At 41.5% G+C, this 19,678-nt stretch overlaps 1 protein-coding gene across 1 annotated transcript; it reads right to left on the bottom strand.

Annotated features, from left to right (window-relative positions):
- Positions 1–8,482: 8,482 nt before the first annotated feature.
- Positions 8,483–16,051, bottom strand: kctd7 (potassium channel tetramerization domain containing 7). The gene is made up of 4 exons (XM_046074976.1): positions 15,997–16,051; positions 14,049–14,218; positions 11,107–11,285; positions 8,483–10,874 (listed from the first exon to the last, which is right to left on the bottom strand). The coding sequence occupies exons 2-4, from the start codon at positions 14,183–14,185 to the stop codon at positions 10,498–10,500; spliced, it is 693 nt and encodes a 230-aa protein (XP_045930932.1). The 5' UTR covers positions 14,186–14,218; positions 15,997–16,051; the 3' UTR covers positions 8,483–10,497.
- Between the last annotated feature and the right edge of the window lie 3,627 nt (positions 16,052–19,678).

The raw sequence follows: 19,678 nt of genomic DNA, 5'->3' as shown, positions 1-19,678 counted from the left end.
TACTCCTATTTTAGCTTCATTACACTGGCTCCCAGTATGTTTTAGAATTGACTTTAAAATTCTATTGATCACTTTTAAAGCTCTTCATGGCCTCTCGCCTTGTTATATTTCTGACCTTTTAGTCCCATACGCACCAGCACGTACCTTGAGATCCTCGGGCAGAGGTCTGTTGTCTGTTCCAGAGTCTCGACTGAAAACTAAAGGGGACAGAGCGTTTGCTGTCAGGGCCCCGAGGCTCTGGAACAGCCTGCCCGAGGAAATCAGGTCGGCTGAGTCAGTGAACTCTTTTAAGTCCCTTCTTAAAACATACTTTTATAGGAGAGCTTTTCCCGATCTTATTTGACTTTATTTATCCCTTTTATTTTATTGTATTTTACTAATTTTATATTAAATTTTCATGCTCTTATCTTTTTTTGTATTATTCTTTACACTTGTTAAAGCACTTTGTAACTTGTTTTTGAAAAGTGCTCTACAAATAAGGATTATTATTATTATTATTATATTGCAACGGAAGAGAGTATTGTGTACATAAATATATAAATTCACAATATAAAAATATACAACAATAAAGATGAACAATTAACAACAAATATAATCATGTTTGCCTGAAAAGGTTTCCATAAAGTATCTGCTGTTTTAGTTCTGATTCCCCTAGGATGGAGTTGTAACAGCGGAGGTGAAGCAAAATTTTTGTCTGAATATAAAACCCCAACACAACATGTGTCAGCAGCATTGCTCCATGAGCATGTGATGCACATTAGAATAGCTTGAAATTTGAGTGTTTTCCCATTTTTTTTTAGCTTTAGATGAATGTTTTGGTGGTTGTGGTAGTCATGGTTGGGGGGTGGGGGGTATTTTCCAGTGACAAATATGTAATTTCACATCATCTTGGGCAATTATATTTACCATATCTCTGAACAAATAGTTGGAAAAGCTAGAGCAGATAATAAATAACCAAAACCCAAAGATCAGTCTACTGGGGAGGAACTATAACCATTAGATTTGGGGAAAGTAATTTGGTTGATTATGATGCTCTCCACAGACATTTATGGTACAGCATGTTTTGGGCATCACCCCCTAAAACCCTGTTAATATGACCTCAGAATCATTATAGACACAGTTGTTCATGTTTGCCTTTTGTGTCTTCATTTTATAGCTGTTGACATTTATCTGTTTAGATATTAATATAAAAAATAGGCAACATGAGAAACCACCTCCCTTCTGAGGTGCATTTTATTTGCACATTAAAATCCAAAAAGAAACGTCTCATTAGCTTAAAAGGGCTAGTTTGCATCACTTTTGCTTTACTAATCTAGGCTCCTCCACAGTTACCACCTTCTTTTCTTTTCATAACAACCACTTTTTCAGACTCATCTGAAAACTGAAAAATTATTGAATCAGTCTGTACAGGACAGAGCTTTAGGCTACATCAGTTTAGTCTAAGTTTGTACCTGATGTTCTCAAAATTGGACAAGTAGGTAGTAATCAAATACAGCTACCACTTACTTTCTATAAATTGAGCTAATGTTACATAGAGCCATAAAATGTAGCCTACTGTAATGTCATAAGCTTTTCTGCTCTGCTGCGCAGTCTGAAGGGGAGGGGAGATGTTAGCTAGCGCAAACCGGCTTCACTTTTCCAGCAGGTGGGGAAACAACAGACAGACGTTTCTTGGTCTTGAGAAGCTGACACGCTGTAACCGACACAGTACATTTACTGCCAGAATATTTCTCTTTCTGCCGCTCGGACAATCAAACACTGGCTACGCACCTCCCGATTCCTTACAGGGGTTACGCTGCTCTTATAACACCATCTGTCACGTAGATGGTCTTTATAGAACGTCTCGGGTTACATATGTAACCCTTGTTTCCCGAGAAGGGGAACGAGACACTGCGTCGGTGACAACACTATGGGAACGCCTCTAGGCGTGGCAGGGTTAGGGTTAGCCAGCTGCCTCACACACATCCCGAAGAGAAGCCCCTGAGAGGAGGACCCTAGAGGCTGCCATGCCTCTAGTAGAGTGGGCCTTCACGGCCATAGGTGAAGGCAAACTGCGCACCTGATAGGCCAGGGAAAGAGCCTGAACTATCCAGTTGCTGATAGTGTGTTTAGAAGCGGGGAGCCCAGCCTTGGGGGACCCAAAACACACCAGCAACTGGTCTGCTTTCCTCCACTGGGAGGACCTCAGAGTGTAAATACTCTGTAGATGAAGTCTCCCGTCCTCCGCCGTCACATGAAGTGGGAGATGAAATGCCTGCAGCACCTTAGACCCTGCCATACTGGACGGCACCTTGGGGACGTAGGGACAACTCATTGTGCAAATCCGGGAAGAACGGCAGAGACCGGCGTGGAGGCGGCGCGTGGTGCTGTCGGGACAGGCATAAAGTGCCATAGGAGCTGCTTTGTGCTCTGTGTTAAGCTTAACCTTTTTAAATTGCATTTTGTTGTTGGACCTTAATATTCAACAGTAATCAAAGGCAATAAGACTAATGCTTTAACCAACAAAATCAGATGGATTATTGTTTAACTTCTAAAAGTATGTTAATAGATTTTTGTGTTAATAGATTTTTATACTGAAGTAACTAGTAATTAGGTTAAATTTTAAACCACATAAGGATATATTTCCCAAAGAGTAAATGTTGTTTGAGGCTCTGGGTGTTTCGTCAGATCATGTAATGGACACTTGCTACAACGTAAAATGCACAATAATGAAACGTTAGCCTCAATACACATGAATTAACAGTAATAATGTTTTGTATGAAATGTTTATTTCTTAGCTGGAACGTACTCATACATATATTTATTAAAATGTTTATCTTCATCAGAAATACCTCTACTCTCCACCTCCAGCACACATTTTGCCCCACTGACTCTTTTTTAAAGCACCACTTTCCTGCATCTGAGAAAATCTTGAGTTGGCGAAACGCTGAAGCTGCTGAATTTTTAAAACCAATTGACTGATCAAAGGCCCAGTTTGATTAGTCTTCCCCAGTCTTACATCCTGTACAACTTTGAGATTAAAGAGCTGGATCTCATGATCACACACTGTCTTTCTCTTTGTTGCAGCTGCGTGTATACAACTTAGAAGCATCTTTGCAGAGTGTTTGATGTGCATGCACACAGGGTCATGATCATCCCTGTGTGCTTTCATGAGTTTGAAAACCTGTTATTGCACTTTATAGAGGGCTAATCTTGTCAGTTCTTCATGTACGGTATACGCCCATCTATGTGCATTTGTACTATGTTTTTATGTTTGAAACTGAATGTTCAGCTTGTGAGCTTCACAGCAGGTTTTTGACTGAGCAGCAGCATTTGCAGAGAGAGTTGGATGTGGGGTGTTTGATGCCACAGTGGCAGGTTTGGAGTCAGACAGAAGATTGTGGTCTGACTGGAACAAACATCAAACTGGGAGAGGAAATACGCCTATTTGCTTTTGTAACATAGTTTGTAGTGTGTGATTCTGAGGTAGGTTTTTAAACTCAGCAATCAGCACAAATGAAACATGTTAGTGTGACTTATTGAAATTCTACTGTAAAGTGTAGCGAGTATGACTGAGTTCTGTTTCTGTTTCTAGCCAGACAATAAAGCACAGAATCCATCATTCCTCCTCCCAAAACAACACAGAATCAAGTGGTTGCTCAACTAGCCAGTTTCCGTGTTGTCTTGTTGAGCTCAGTTCCATCAAGTTACATTTTCTTGTTGAGTGTTGGATTAGAAGATTGATACCACTCGAGTGTCTGTAGGATAAATATGAAGCCACTAGGGTTGGGTATGCAATGCATTTAGAACACGGCGTGATCTGAAAGAATGCACCGTGTTGCAGTCTCCCAGCTAGCTAATGACACCCCAGACACAGCTAACACTAACAATAGTAATGTCTCACGGACTCACGTACAACGCACAGGTACACAGATCAGCTGACCTTCACCCTTTCATTTGTATATATGTATATGTATATATATATATACACATACATACACATACATACACACACACATGCACAGTATCTTAGCTGTTCCTAGGACTGCACTCTTCTGGACAGAGACCTCTGATGTTGTACCTGGGTTCTGCTATAGCCACTCTCCCAGTTTGGGGGTCACAGCCCCCAGTGCTCCGATTACCACTGGCACCACTGTTGCTCTTTCTTTCCACATCTTTTCTAGCTCCTCTTTCAGCCCTTGGTATTTCTCAAGCTTCTCGTGTTCCTTCTTCTTGATGTTGCTGTCATTTGGGATTGCCACATCTATCACTGCACCTGGGGTCCTGCCTGGTGTGGTAGAGCCCAGCCTCTATTGATCTTGTACTGAGTGCCTGTTCTTGTGCCACAATGATTAGTGCTTCTGTGCTGTCCTTCAGTCCAGCCTTTTCCAGCCATTGGTAGGATTTCCTGATATCAACCACTTTGTCTATTTATCTGTGGTACATGTCGTGCAGCGGCTTGTCTCTCCATGAAGGTTCTTCGTCTTCCTTGTCCTAATCCTCGGGTTTCTGCTGCCTGAGGTATTCACTAAGTCCTTCATCCTTGGGGGCCATCTTCCTGATGTACTCCTGGATCTTTGTTGTTTCATCCTGGACAGTGGTCTTGACACTCACTAGCCCTCGGCCTCCCTTGCTACGCTTGGTGTACAGTTTCAGGGTTCTGGATTTGGGGTGAAACCCTCCATGCATTGTGAGGAGCTTCCTTGTGTTGATGTCAGTGGCCTCTATCTCCTCCTTTGGCCAGTTTATTTTACCAGCGTGGTATCTGATGACTGGCAGGGTATATGTAATCTGTACTCTTCGCATGCGTTGACGTCTGTTGCCACCTGTCGGAAGCTCCGTCTTAAACCGGACTCTTATCCAGTTTTAATCCACACTTTTTTGTTACATTTTTTATATCCTTTTTATTTAACTTAAGTTTTTAACTTGAGTTTTACGTGGGTTAAGGATTTTAGTCATCCGACATGGATTTTAAGCTAGATGACCGTAAAAACGCCATCAACGCTACTGACCACAACAAAGCGGTGACTATGCTAGCCGAGATAACTCTGCCCTCTCTAACTCTTAGCGCAACCGCTAACATCCAGGACACTGTGCTATGGGACCCCTCTACCCTTCCAAGGTTTTCCTCCTGCTCGACTGCGAAGCATCAGTCATCCTGGGCTGAAGTGGTGGTCCGTGGCTGCAAGAGAGGCTTGGACAGGGCTGCCTCTCCTCCGCACATCGGCCTCTCCAACCGCTATGCAGCCCTGTCTGACGGCACTCCGGTCCATCCAACGGATGCACCTGCAGCTTCGAGTCTCCCTGATATGGATCCCTTTCAGCGGATAGTGCCTGCCGACACTGTTGCATCTCCTCCACCTACTACATCTCCTGCACTGGTGGCAAACGGTGATCGGCTGGGCTGCCGGTCTGCCGCTGTGCCTGATCGGCGGCCGTCATCCCAGTCAAAAACCTCCGCTTCCCGACGTAGGATCCTGAAGGAGGCTGTGCTCAGACGCTCCGGAGGCCGTCACTACCTTGCACTGTCGGGTAGTCCTACCCTCAGGTCTGTTACTGCTACTCTAACATAACACTCGGCAGCTCACACACTCCATCCTCAGTCCGTACGCAGTGTTGAAGCAGATTCTGCTCAGTCCTGCTCTGGAACCCCACAACCGAACAAATGACACAGTATTCCGCAGTCTGAGCTGACAAAATCAGATTTTAACCGTCTTTTTAACTTTTTAAAGCAGTGTGGAAAGTCCGTTCTTATCTCTGGTCCCATTCCCACAGTTGGTCGCGGTGCTGGCCGCTGCAGTAGACTCCTTGGCCTCCACGACTGGCTCCAGTCCGCCTGCAGGGCTCACGGTGTGTGTTATGTCGATAACTTTAATATTTTCAGGCAAAGAATGTCTCTTTTTAAGAAAGACGGACTTCACCCAAACAAACGGGGCTCAGAAATGTTAGCTGCTCACACACATGACTTACCTGAATGACTAATTATTCATGCAGCACACCTGGACACACCACCGGTCACTGAACAGATCTCTGCCTCACTGCCACAAACAACTGTCTCCACCTGCTGGCATGTAAAGCCGTCTGCTCCCAGCGCTGTTCCACAGACTTCTATTCCTGTCATCATCACGCATAGACCAGTAAACCGAAATGTGCACATCCCACACAGAAGTAATCTCTTAAGGATTAGGACAACTGCACCAACTCCAGCACCCAGAACAAACTCATTTAAAATGGCTCTCTTCAAAAGTCAAGTAAGACTTTTATCTTAAATGATTTTATCTTCTCTGCAAATCTAGATTTTATGTTTTTAACTGAATCCTGGTTGCAAATGAATGACTATAGCCAGCTAGCTGAACTGTGTCCGCCTCAATATGATTGTTTTAGTCAACCGAGGGTCAGTGGTCGTGGTGGTGGGCTAGTGAGCGTGTATAGGAAAAATTTAAAATGTCATCAAGTACGCTGTGATGAATTGAACTCCTTTGAAGTTCTCACTCTTAAACCTATCACATTTGTTCTAATTTATCGCCCCCCAAAACCGCCTGGAGGGTTTTTATGAGAACTTCCTGATTTTTTATCTACTCTGGTTTTAAATTATGACAGAATTGTTCTTTGTGGCGATTTTAATATTCATGTTGATGACCCCACCAATGTTAATGCAACTGACTTTTTAAATATGGCTACTTCTTTTAACTTCAAACAACATGTCAAAACCGTGGTCATACACTGGACTTGGCTTTTACCCTGGGTGTCAGCATTTCCTCTGTGGAATTAGTGGACATGACCATATCTGACCACAGATGTATTGTTTTTAGCTGTGATTCGCCTGTTACTCATGCTGCCTCACCAAGCTCTGTGTGTCCTCGCATCTTTACAAAGTGTTTCAAAGTTTTGCACATTCTTTCAGAGCCAAAGCCAACACCTGTCTGATTCCAACACCAACAATCTGGTCGATCACTTAAATCATATCTGCTTGTCGTCACTAAATATTACTGCTGCTCTAAAGGTTAGGCCTACGTCTAAAGCTAGTAAGCAACCCTGGATAAATGACAGCATTCACAGCCTAAAAAGGGAATGCAGGAAAGCAGAGCGCAGATGGAAAAAATCCAATCTCCAAGTCCATTACCTCAGTCTGAAGGATTTATTAATTAACTACAATAACATGGTTAAGGATGTGAGAACACATTATTTTTCTGAACACATTACTACACATAAACACAATCCCAGGTTTCTGTTTAAGACTGTGGATCAGCTGGTAAACCCAGCCCCTCCTTGTGCCTCAGCTGGAAGTTTTCATGGCAAAACAAATACTGCCATCTGCTGGTTCCCTAGTAAATCACATTAAGCCTGTTGAAAAGAACCTTGGAGTCTGGTTTGATAGTAATTTAAATTTCGAGCAGCACACCACAAAGCTTGTTCAATCATGTTTTTATCAACTTAGAAATATAGCAAAAATTCGATCTATGTTAACTTTTAAGGACACCAAGACCATTTTACATGCCTTCATCTCATCACGCCTGGATTATTGCAACAGCCTTTTCACCTGTTTAACCCAAAAATCTACTGCTTGACTCCAGACTGTCCAGAACTCAGCTGCCAGGCTTTTAACCAGAACAAAGAAATATGACCTCATCACCCCTATTTTAGCTTCACTACTCTGGCTCTCAGTATGTTTTAGAATTGACTGATTTTATTGATCACTTTTAAAGCTTTTCATGGCCTCTCGCCTTGTTATATTTCTGACCTTTTAGTCCCATACGCACCAGCACGTACCTTGAGATCCTCGGGCAGAGGTCTGTTGTCTGTTCCAGAGTCTCGACTGAAAACTAAAGGGGACAGAGCGTTTGCTGTCAGGGCCCCGAGGCTCTGGAACAGCCTGCCCGAGGAAATCAGGTCGGCTGAGTCAGTGAACTCTGTCTGTGAAGTCCCTTCTTAAAACATATTTTTATAGGAGAGCCTTTCCCGATTTTATTTGACTTTATTTTATCCCTTTTATTTTATTCTATTTTACTTATTTTATATTTATCTTAAACGTGTATTTTAGTCTTTTCAATGTTTTCTTGCTTTTATCTTGTATTGTTTCTGTATTATTGTTTTTTGGGTATTATTGTCTTTAAACTTTGTAACTTGTTTTTGAAAAGTGCTCTACAAATAAAGATTATTATTATTATTATTATTATTATTATTATGCAGCTTTGAGCCGTTACCCTCGAGGATCTACAGGGGTCTGTTAAACTCACTTCTTTCTAACTCCTGACCCCAAGTTTCTTTCATTTTCAAGCTTTTAGTCTTCAGACCCAGCCGATACTCAGGTGATATCACTTAAGGCAATATGTCAGACTACACACAGCTCCCTCTGGAGCCTTAAAACAACTTTGTTCATATATACAAATAGTACTCCCCAAGACCTGTAAACAGACTTTCACATGTAAATCAATCAATTTTTATTGACAGTGGTATTCACACAATACCAATATTTTTCGATATTCCTCTCAATGCTTCTATAGACTTTTATAAATAAAATAGGGACACATTTTAAAAGCACTTAACAGGTATTTTTAATTTTACCATAAATAATAAAAATGGTACATCTCGTTTTCACTACAAACAAACAAAACTCAAATAAAATGATCTACAGCTTCCTAGAAGCTAACAGAAATAAATAAATAACAATATAAAAACATTGCAAAACATAACGGTGTAAATCATGATTAGTAGTGAATAAAGAACGTAGCATCTCCCCTGCATAATCGGTTAAAAGTACATCAGCAAAACAAGCATGTTGGCTTTCTAAGTGGAGTTAATTAAATTATGCCGGCGTTGTTGCTTTCTATAGCTGATAACTTGAGTTTATCTGATGCCTTCACTTGAGGTAAAAAATATATATATAGGTTACAATCACAAGGTGCTCAGACTTTATCAAGTACAGCAGGAAAAAACATTTAACTTAGCTTTGACTCTCTATATCGCAGTTTCAGTGGATTTTCATTTTCGAAAAAGGTGGAATGGAAGATGACTGATGATTAAATAACAGTGATATAAGCTTCTCCCTGTGACATCTGCAAATTTACATTAACGTGCAACAAATTAAGCTACTAGTACTAGTACTGAGTACTGACACTGAGTAAAAACGAAAAAATGGATACCACGCAACCTTTCTCGAATCATTAAAAACACGCTCCTCAGGAGGTTTTCCATAATTAAAATATACTCTGTATATCCAAAAGGACCAGGCTCACAGGTAATCTGTATCCTTAAACAAAACTTGGTTCTAAAAAAAAATACAGATTTTAGCTCAGTTTACTTGCTTACAATATTTAATATTTACTACGAGGTCATTTCTTTGAATGTTAGTTCTAGAAATGGTGAGACGATCCTGCTTCAGTCTTGTGTCTACACTGGATGCATTCAGCCACAGTACTGCTGGGAGGTCAGACGGGTTTAGTGCAGTGCTCACAGTCAAAATCAGACACTGTTAAAAAAATGTATTTGAAGCCTAAAAAGACACTTTGGTTCGAGGTTACGTGCCTTTAGGCAGGACTAAGTAACTTTTGAAAAAGGAAATGCCACAACCTTTCTCTTTGATAAATGAAAAGTTGGGTGCTGTAACAAAATATGCAGCATTATTAAATACATTAAGTAATTAAACACAGCCAAACTTCTCCTGGCTGGAATGACCAGTTAGCTTATGGTAGCTAATGTTAGCAAACATTACACATTTAGTCAGTTCACCAATCAATGACTCTTCTGCATGTGCTTTTTTGTTATTTGTGGCCTCGGGGGCCGCTGATACGTTAAGTCGCATAATCTCACTTCACGCTGTATTGATTAAAATTGAAGCAGCTTTCAGTCATCATCCGTTTCACAGGTGTCTGACTGATACACAAAGATATTTGGCTTTCCTTTTACCAGTGTTTCACACACACTTTAGGCATTTAATTTTGTGTTTTTTCTTCAACTTGCATGTAACTACAGTGACTGTGTATGGGGCTCTAAACACTACAGAAACCTGTCCGATCACACAAGCAGTATGATGTGCCTGAACACATCAAGTGAAGACACAGGTTTGGGCCTCACAACTGAAAAATACAGCTGAAATGTCATCTTTTAAGGGCAGACATTTATGGACTTTGAATAGACCTTTAAATAGTAACTTACCTGCAGACTAGAGTACACCTGTACATCACTGCATCAAGGTGAGAAGTTAAACCACTGGATGTTCAAAAAAACTGGTAGTAGTAGTAGTAGTGTTTTTCATTGGCCTGGATTTCACTGGAAAGTGTTGGCATTTCATTTTTTTGCTTCAGTGTTTTTCCTTTTTAAAAGGAAGAAAATTTAAATATTTGGGGGGAAACATAACACTTATGTTGAAGAATGATTTAAAGGGTCACATTTTTAAGACATGTGCAAAAATATTGTAAACTTCAATACAAAAAACAATATCAGCCAAGTTATACTAAAAATGGAACATCCATCCTTTTGCTTTTTGGTCCAATCAGCCATAACTGTCTCCCTTCAGCTTCACCACCATGTGATCTTGAACTCATAGATGGGCCTCTTGCAGTAGTAATGGTTGATAAGATGCTTGTCACAGACGCCGATGCACTGCTGCTCCGCAGTGATGCCACGCTCGGCCAGGTCACTGACGATGCAGTGCAGCAGGTCATAAACGTCCGCCACTGCCTCCCAAGGTCCGAAGGAAACGTCCACCTCGCAGTGATGCTCAAAGAGCTTGGCCTCGCTGTCCGAGCGTTCAAAACGCAGCGAGTTAAAAAGAGGACGTTCATATGGCGTGATAGGCATCTCCTCCTTGTAGACGCAGATCTTCAACTTGGCAAACCGTGCCTTCTTCTGTATGGCCCTCAGTTTGGCAATCTCCACAATACGCTCCAGATTGTCTGAAATGAAAACATACGTTACATTTATGATGTAATGGTGCACATTTTCCTAAATGTAAACAGATATAAGCTAAAAAAGAATGCCCAGTGTCAGACTTTGAAAACTCCTGCAATGGTGCACAGTTGTGTAAACAGGTGAAGCTGCTCATGTAAGATTTTATTGTTTTCCATAGTCAATGAACATTTACATCTATCCTCATTTCAGCATGTGAGGGAGACAGACTCCAGTTACCTTTGTAGTAGGGCATCAGATCGAGGAACGCTTGTCGGACTTTCTCCCCTGTGAGCGGCTGAGAGTCCTCCAGGCTGTCCAGCAGTGGGCCAATGGAGTAGTACTGAGCCTCTCTGTGCACCGCTCGCACCCGGTCCCTGTGAGGAAGCTCGCCTTCTCGGAGGAAGTTCAGGATGTCCCTTTGGATGGAAACAGTGTCACTAGAACTAATCCACACAAAACCATAACCCTACCTAATGATTCATACTTTTAACAACTCGGCTTTGATGCAAGGGGATGTACTCTATTTAAAAAATGTAGCTGCAGCCTCATGTCCAGTCGCTCTTTTTTTGTGGCCAAGTTCCTAATTCTGTTACGTTACCTCACTTTGAAAGTTTAAATCACAAGTTTGAATCAAGCTGCAACCTGTGGGGCTTAAATAAAGCCAACGAGAAGAGTCAAAAACTGCAGTTCAAAGAAAGGCCGATTCCAAAAGCGAGTCAATCTCCATACATCACCCGTATAAATTACATTAAGACTTAAAGTTATGCATGAATAAGAGTGGGATGCTTTGAGTGCCACCTGGGAGACTTCACAGGTGGCCAGGTTTCAGCAACCAGGCTTCATTCGGCCTGCCACGGCAATTTTAGGACTAACAAGAGTCAGGAACTGCCAATATGGCGATGGCCGGGGCCTCCCACACTGAGCTTCATAGCGGCTCTGCAGAAACCTATGGGTGACATCACGGAGACTACGTCCGTGTTTTATACAGTGCATGGTTTGAACCATCAGCATTTCTTTCATTGTGCATAAAGCACTCAAAAGGCAAGACTGCCTTATGGAAATAGTTGCTGCTGTACAAAGACACGACATAAATGTGTCAACATGTCGCAATATTGTTGATATAATGATATGCCTCCCTGCGATGGACTGGCGACCTGTCCAGGGTGTACCCCGCCTTGCGCCCGATGTCACTGTTAAAATGACTGCGTTTACATGCAGCCAATAACCCATTCAAAACCGGGATATTAGCAATAACCCGGTCGCGAACGGCCATGTAAACACCCGAATATGCTCATATCCCGGATTTTAAAAAACGAGATATTATAGCTGGGGTACACCTTTTCTAACCCGAATTTTTGGTCATGTAAACGCGTATCGGCATATCCCCATAGTGATTTGTGTTCTGCGCATGTTCTATTCGCAAGGAATCTTGGTCTTTTGAGTAGAGGAACTTCTTGTATGCACCAAACCCGCGTGCAGTATACGGAAGTAAACAAGGTAAACATGGCGAGACGCAGCACAGCACCGTACTTCTGGAGCGAGGAGGAAACCAATTTTTTAATTCATGTTGTCAAAAACATGAATATAATGTCTTTTGTTGACGGTAGAAAGTACAGACATACTGACATTTACAAGAAGGTGACCGAAAAGAAGAATCGGAAATGACGCATATTGCGTCTTAAGGTTGTCCGTACGTCCAGACGTTAACCGTGCGTCGCCGTTTACATCGGGGTAGTGCCAATTGATTACAAATTCCATGTATACAGGAGTAACTCTCTCTGCTCACGCATGTAAACGGGTTATCCCGAATGTTTTAGAAATCCGAATAGTGACCTTAACCCGAACATAACCCGAATATTGACAGCATGTAAACGTAGTCACTGTAAACAGGTAATGTCTTATTGTTTATTATCTATTTTCATACCTACACACTAGCTGTATGTCTGCTTATCTTTATTTAGCTGTCTGGTTAGTCTATTTGAATCTTGTATAGTTGTTCTCAGCACTGTGTGGCTACTGACAACTGGACTCAAAATCTTTGCATGTATCCACACACTTGGCCAATAAAATTGATTTTGATTCTGCATCTCTGCAGCAGAACCTGGAAGGCTCGTGAACATAGAGGTTAAAAGGAATGAAGAAAAAAAACAGAGAACTCCTGGAGGAAAAGCTGCTGCAGTGTCCAACACACCAGCAACTTGGAAGAAGATTTATTTTGCAGAAAGACAATAGCTCCAAAAACATACAGTTCGCTGAAAACACCCGTGTTAATGTCTCAAATGAAAAGGCTCCTTCTGAGTGTCTGAGTACACCTGCAGTGGTCCAGCTGCCTCTATGACTTATTTTATTACTTCATACAGTTGCATATCTTCCATCTCTCATTCTGCAAGTTTCTTATTTTTAAATCTTGAAAAGTCCGGTCGTTGTTGCCCTTTCAACGCTTGCATAATGGCACACAGTACAAAAAATTTACAGACCTCAGTAAAGATATGTTAATCTCTAATGAGGGACAACAAACACCTTACTACTTTATTTTAATGAGCTGCATCCTTTGGGTCAGTTTCCGCTGGCTTTGCTCACAACTTCTTGTTCTTATCATATATACCTGTATATGGCATATATTGTATGCAACAAGGGAGAAAAGTGCAGCAGCAAAGAAATAGATATGTAAATCAGTTTACAGCACTAGCAGAAGCCAGACAGACCAGTTTGTCACCTGACTCATGGATACCTGTCAGAATATAATGAGTTGCCATCAGCAGATGCTTTCAGATTGCAGAGTGTGAACTTTTTTGTTTGTGCGCCGCTCTCTCTCTCAGTTTCCATTTACACTCTTCCTACTCTCGCACATAACCCTCCTCTGTCATACTCGTGAGAATATTACTGTGATAATCAGGATGTTGTCTTATTTTGTCTGTCCAATAGGGCTGTACATAATTAATTTACGATTATTTTTTTGAATAGTCGATTAATCTAACGACTAATTTTGTGTATTCTAAAGAAAAAAAAGTTGCCTATTACTCGATTAACATACCAATTTATAAAAAAATAAAAAATATAAAAAACATGTCTAATCAATAATATTTCAATCATCCTGATGAAGTACATTTGAATAATGACAATAGTAGCATATCTTAAAATGAATCAAATGAGTAAAGCTCACACACAGTGCTACTCACCCAAAATATGCCCCATCGCGATCGATGAAGTAGCGCCCTTCAGCGTCACGTGGGATGTAATGACGCCCGCTGAACATGGCGGCCAACATGGTGTCGTCGAATCGCCGCAGCGTGGACAGGCGAGTAGTGAAGTACATGCCCCCAACATTCAGAGAGATGACCTCTGGAAACTTTTGAAGGGGAATGGAAATAAAATTGGTAAAGGACTAAAAGTCTACAATCAAGCTAGTGGCCACAAGACTACTGCTTGTTACACACCATAAAAACAAATAAAATTAGAAGGGCGCTTGGAGAGCGCAGACCAGTGTTTTATGATACAAGCACAGTCACTTTGTCCTGTATGACTTGATATATTTCCAAAACTATTAGAGTTACAGTGTGTCCAAATATGGTTGTGCCTAGCCTACTTCCTGCAGGTCGTGAAATCCACAATGCCGGGTTATTCCAGAAAAATCACATCCTTGATTGCTGATTTCTTACATACCTGCTGCATATGTTTCTGCAGTGATGTTTGACGTGGCTGTTGTGTTTTGTTGCATGTTACACCATTCACTTTAATTATGAGTTCAGCTCATTTTGTCAAAGACAACAGGGTTACACTTGACCTATCTCGCAATGTTAACTAGGGACGCACAATAATTATCGATCAGATAAATGTTCGGCGGATATTGGGCATATTTTCATTATCAGAATCATATCGGAAAATTTAATTTTGGCCAACAATTTAGCCAAAAAGAATCAAACAATGCTTTAACTGCTGATGGATGTACTTATTTGTTTGTATGTAAAGGAGTACAGCAAAACTACAAATGAAAATGGACATTTTTAGTCAAAGATGGACTGTATCTGAATGAATGTTTCTGTACATGATATCTTAGCCATCTTATTATCAGGTGTGTCAAAATTACAGGTTATTAACTCAATTTTAATTTACAAAAATGTGAAGAAATTTGGTTATTGGATCAGTGGGGGAAAAAATCCATATCGTGCATCATTAATGTTAAAGCAATGATCTGGTGTGTAGTTTTGTCTTTTTAATTATTTGTTTGTTTTAGACTTTTGTTTAATGGACTTCAAATACTTCAAATACACAAAGGGGGAGCAGAACTGTGTTAGTTAACTGTATTAACTAGTCTGTATTTATAGTTTTCACAGCTATAACTAATAGCACAGGTATTATATCTATATCAGCAACTGAGATATAGTTTACAACTGATGCCTGTTTACTGTCAGTCCTAATGAAAATAAATATACAGTGTAGTTAAATAGAAAATTATTTGCTTAAATTTCACTTACTGTTTTTAGGCAACATCTGCATGTTTTAGAGTCTTTTTTTAAATCACAATAGATAGTAACTTTGTAACTGTTCATATTATATATCATATACAGTGAGGAAAATAAGTATTTGAACACCCTGCTATTTTGCAAGTTCTCCCACTTAGAAATCATGGAGGGGTCTGAAATTGTCATCGTAGGTGCATGTCCACTGTGAGAGACATAATCTAAAAAAAAAATAATCCAGAAATCACAGTGTATGATTTTTTAACTATTTATTTGTATGATACAGCTGCAAATAAGTATTTGAACACCTGTCTATCAGCTAGAATTCTGACTCTCAAAGACCTGTTAGTCTGCCTTCAAAATGTCCACCTCCACTCCATTTATTATCCTAAATTAGATGCACCTGTTTGAGGTCGTTAGCTGCATAAAGACACCTGTCCACCCCATACAATCAGTAAGAATCCAACTACTAACATGGCCAAGACCAAAGAGCTATCCAAAGACACTAGAGACAAAATTGTACACCTCCACAAGGCTGGAAAGGGCTACGGGGAAATTGCCAAGCAGCTTGGTGAAAAAAGGTCCACTGTTGGAGCAATCATTAGAAAATGGAAGCTAAACATGACTGTCAGTCTCCCTCGGACTGGGGCTCCATGCAAGATCTCACCTCGTGGGGTCTCAATGATCCTAAGAAAGGTGAGAAATCAGCCCAGAACTACACGGGAGGAGCTGCACAATGACCTGAAAAGAGCTGGGACCACCGTTTCCAAGGTTACTGTTGGTAATACACTAAGATGTCATGGTTTGAAATCACGCATGGCACGGAAGGTTCCCCTGCTTAAACCAGCACATGTCAAGGCCCGTCTTCAGTTTGCCAATGATCATTTGGATGATCCAGAGGAGTCAATGGAGAAAGTCATGTGGTCAGATGAGACCAAAATAGAACTTTTTGGTCATAATTCCACTAACCGTGTTTGGAGGAAGAAGAATGATGAGTACCATCCCAAGAACACCATCCCTACTGTGAAGCATGGGGGTGGTAGCATCATGCTTTGGGGGTGTTTTTCTGCACATGGGACAGGGCGACTGCACTGTATTAAGGAGAAGATGACCGGGGCCATGTATTGCGAGATTTTGGGGAACAACCTCCTTCCCTCAGTTAGAGCATTGAAGATGGGTCGAGGCTGGGTCTTCCAACATGACAATGACCCGAAGCACACAGCCAGGATAACCAAGGAGTGGCTCTGTAAGAAGCATATCAAGGTTCTGGCGTGGCCTAGCCAGTCTCCAGACCTAAACCCAATAGAGAATCTTTGGAGGGAGCTCAAACTCTGTGTTTCTCAGCGACGGCCCAGAAACCTGACTGATCTAGAGAAGATCTGTGTGGAGGAGTGGGCCAAAATCCCTCCTGCAGTGTGTGCAAACCTGGTGAAAAACTACAGGAAACGTTTGACCTCTGTAATTGCAAACAAAGGCTACTGTACCAAATATTAACATTGATTTTCTAAGGTGTTCAAATACTTATTTGCAGCTGTATCATACAAATAAATAGTTAACAAATCATACATTGTGAATTTCTTTTTTTTTTAGATTATGTCTCTCACAGTGGACATGCACCTACGATGACAATTTCAGACCCCTCCATGATTTCTAAGTGGGAGAACTTGCAAAATAGCAGGGTGTTCAAATACTTATTTTCCTCACTGTATATAAAAACCGGACAAAACTGGACAGGTTTTGGGCCTGCTGGAGGATTAAACCAATGGAAGAATCAGGAGAGTCTTCAGGGACTATGACGATGTCCTGGCCCATGATGATGACTGGCTAGGTTGGCAGTAGCTCAGTCCATAAGGACCTGGCTGCCGAAGGTGGCCTTGAGCAAGCCCCCGAACCCCCAACCACTCGGGGCGGTGTATCCTTATGAATGTGAGATAATCTTCAACTATCACTAAGACCTTCTTTGATATAATTCTGTTAAAACTCATCCTATAGATCTGTTATATCACAGCCGGCCCTGAGTGTCATAATGCCTGCCATTTTGGACGGTATTATTAATATGGGTTGTCAATATATCATGTTTCCCTACACTGTGCGAGAACAGTCCAAAGTTAAAATGCTATTTGCAGCAATGTCCACTTTGCCAAATGTAATCGGCACAATTGAATGTACTCATATTGCTGTAAGGGCTCCATATGAAAACTAATTTGTGTTTGTTAATAGAAAGCATGTGCATTATATTAATGTGCAAGTCATATGTGTATCTAACATGACCCTCACAAACACTGTGGCATGCTGGTCTGGCTCAACACATGATTCCTTTATCCTGAAACATAGCAGTGTAGGGAACAGACTACAGGCAGGCACAGGACATGACGGCTGGCCTCTTGGTGAGTTTAACAACATGTAGAAATTGTAACTCTGTAATTGTTTTTCCTGATGTAGCTTTTGATTATGTAGTAATTATAACCTGCAAGGTGACAGTGGCCACCCCCTCAGACGCTGGACCCTCACCCCATTTTTAAACCCACAGTGGGCAGAGGAAATGCACTACAATGAGTTCCACGCTTGTGCCGGCTCAGTTGTGGAGCATGCCATCGGCCTCCTGAAATGGAGATGTCGTGCTCTGGATGCCTCAGGTGACAGACTTCTATACCACCCGGCAAAAGTATACAAGATTATCTGGGCGTGTGGTGTTTTACACAATGTGGCACTGAGGCTTCCCTCCTCCGCAGCATTATGACCCCAAGCTACAGCCCCCTGCTCGACAAGAGGGATATCAACAAGGTGCAAGAATCTGTGAGGATGTCATGCACCGGACCACCACCTTATCTTAAATTCTGCCACTGTCCATTCTGTCCCATTGATACAAGTTGACAGCAGCAGCAACACATTGCCACTTGTACTGTTTTTTTTAAATTAGTGATCTCGCAGATGTGTCCACCAAATATTGTTGTTTTCCGGGCCTCCACCTAGTTCACAAGTGTGTCAGAGTAGTTACGTTTCTTTGTTCTTTTCTCCCCTGTGGCCATGATTTACCATAACAAAAGAACAATTTCAAACCAGGCTCATTAATATACAGATCAGTATTCATGAGGTGCTTTAAATTGACTATTTATAGTTAAAAATGGGCGTGTACAGGGTGAGATTCACGTATGCACACTTGTAGGTGATCTGTGATTTATAAAAGGAACATTGCTTACAGGTGTGCGTACACAGTTTTATAAATCTGAATATTTTTTGGCGAACACCATGTACACTCCTATGCACAGTTTTATAAATGAGACCCCTGGTTATTAGACGATTAGGTACATGTCTGATATCTGATTGTTTTTCTGTCCTTTTTCTCTCTCTGTGTTTTTGAGCTGCTGTCTTCTCCATCATGAACCTGCTCATGGGTCTTGAAATGTAGTAAAAACTTTGGTGCCAGGTGGTCTTCTTGCTCTGCTTGCTGTTAAATTATTTCATCATCAGAGCAACTTGTTCTCACATTAAAAAGCAGGAACTACCCATCATGGCAATTCCTCACTGAGTATTATGGTTTAAAATGCACAATGAATTCAGTAAACATGGAAACTAAGCTGTTTCTTTTTATATCTACAGCAGAGATCAGAGATCAGGCTAGAACCCAGGAGCAGACAGATGAAGAAAGGAAGTTTAAGGTGATTTATTGATTCACAGACAGAATGTGCAGGGGTAAGCTGGTCCAGGGTAAGGCAGGCGGTCTGGTGCCGCGGAGAGGTTGTCCACTGTTCGAAACACTCAGGGCAACAGCCAGGCGGAGGAGCAGCTGAGCAGATGTGATTTGCTGAGCTAAAGGGAAAAGGAGAATGAGTACATATGGTTGATTACTCAACTATCCAGCGAGGAATGGACGCTGAGCCGGTCCTTCAGTATTGCAGTGTCAGGTGAGTGATTAGAAATGAGCTCCAGGTGAGTCAGACCTCCAACCCCAGCAGGCGGAGAAATGCCCAACCTCTGCAGGACAGAAACAGACAGAGCAACAGACGAGAAAGCCAGAAAACAAATAGAGACAACACCAAAATGCCACAACACCCAGCACTCATACGAACAAAGAAACAAAACCAAAGTACTTTCATGCACAGGAGTCAAGGCAGAGAGGCATTGACTCTCTGTTAGTTACTGAGAGTCAGTGACACTAATGGAAGTGATATGAATCTTGTAGTTCAGTTAAGTGTGAGAACAATTTGCCTGTAATTAGCATGGATCAAACCTGTGGTTGAGAAGGACTCCTAAGCTGCTGCACACATCATCCCTCCTCCACCTCTGTTGTTGTACTGAATGTAGACTGACGATTTAGCGGGGTCTATTGTTTGTTTATAAATAAAATC

This window comes from Micropterus dolomieu, linkage group LG17, assembly GCF_021292245.1.
Source record: "Micropterus dolomieu isolate WLL.071019.BEF.003 ecotype Adirondacks linkage group LG17, ASM2129224v1, whole genome shotgun sequence".
NCBI classification, from domain to species: Eukaryota; Metazoa; Chordata; class Actinopteri; order Centrarchiformes; family Centrarchidae; genus Micropterus; species Micropterus dolomieu.
Note: the sequence above shows the minus strand (reverse complement) of the source record. Positions and strands in the feature narration are given on the sequence as shown.

Coding starts and splice junctions, on each gene's coding strand:
- kctd7 (XM_046074976.1), bottom strand. CDS start 14,185: ATGTACTTCACTACTCGCCTGTCCACGCTGCGGCGATTCGACGACACC. Junction 11,286..14,048: donor CGCGATGGGGCATATTTTGG/GTGAGTAGCACT, acceptor TTCCATCCAAAG/GGACATCCTGAACTTCCTCC. Junction 10,875..11,106: donor TCTGATGCCCTACTACAAAG/GTAACTGGAGTC, acceptor TTTTCATTTCAG/ACAATCTGGAGCGTATTGTG.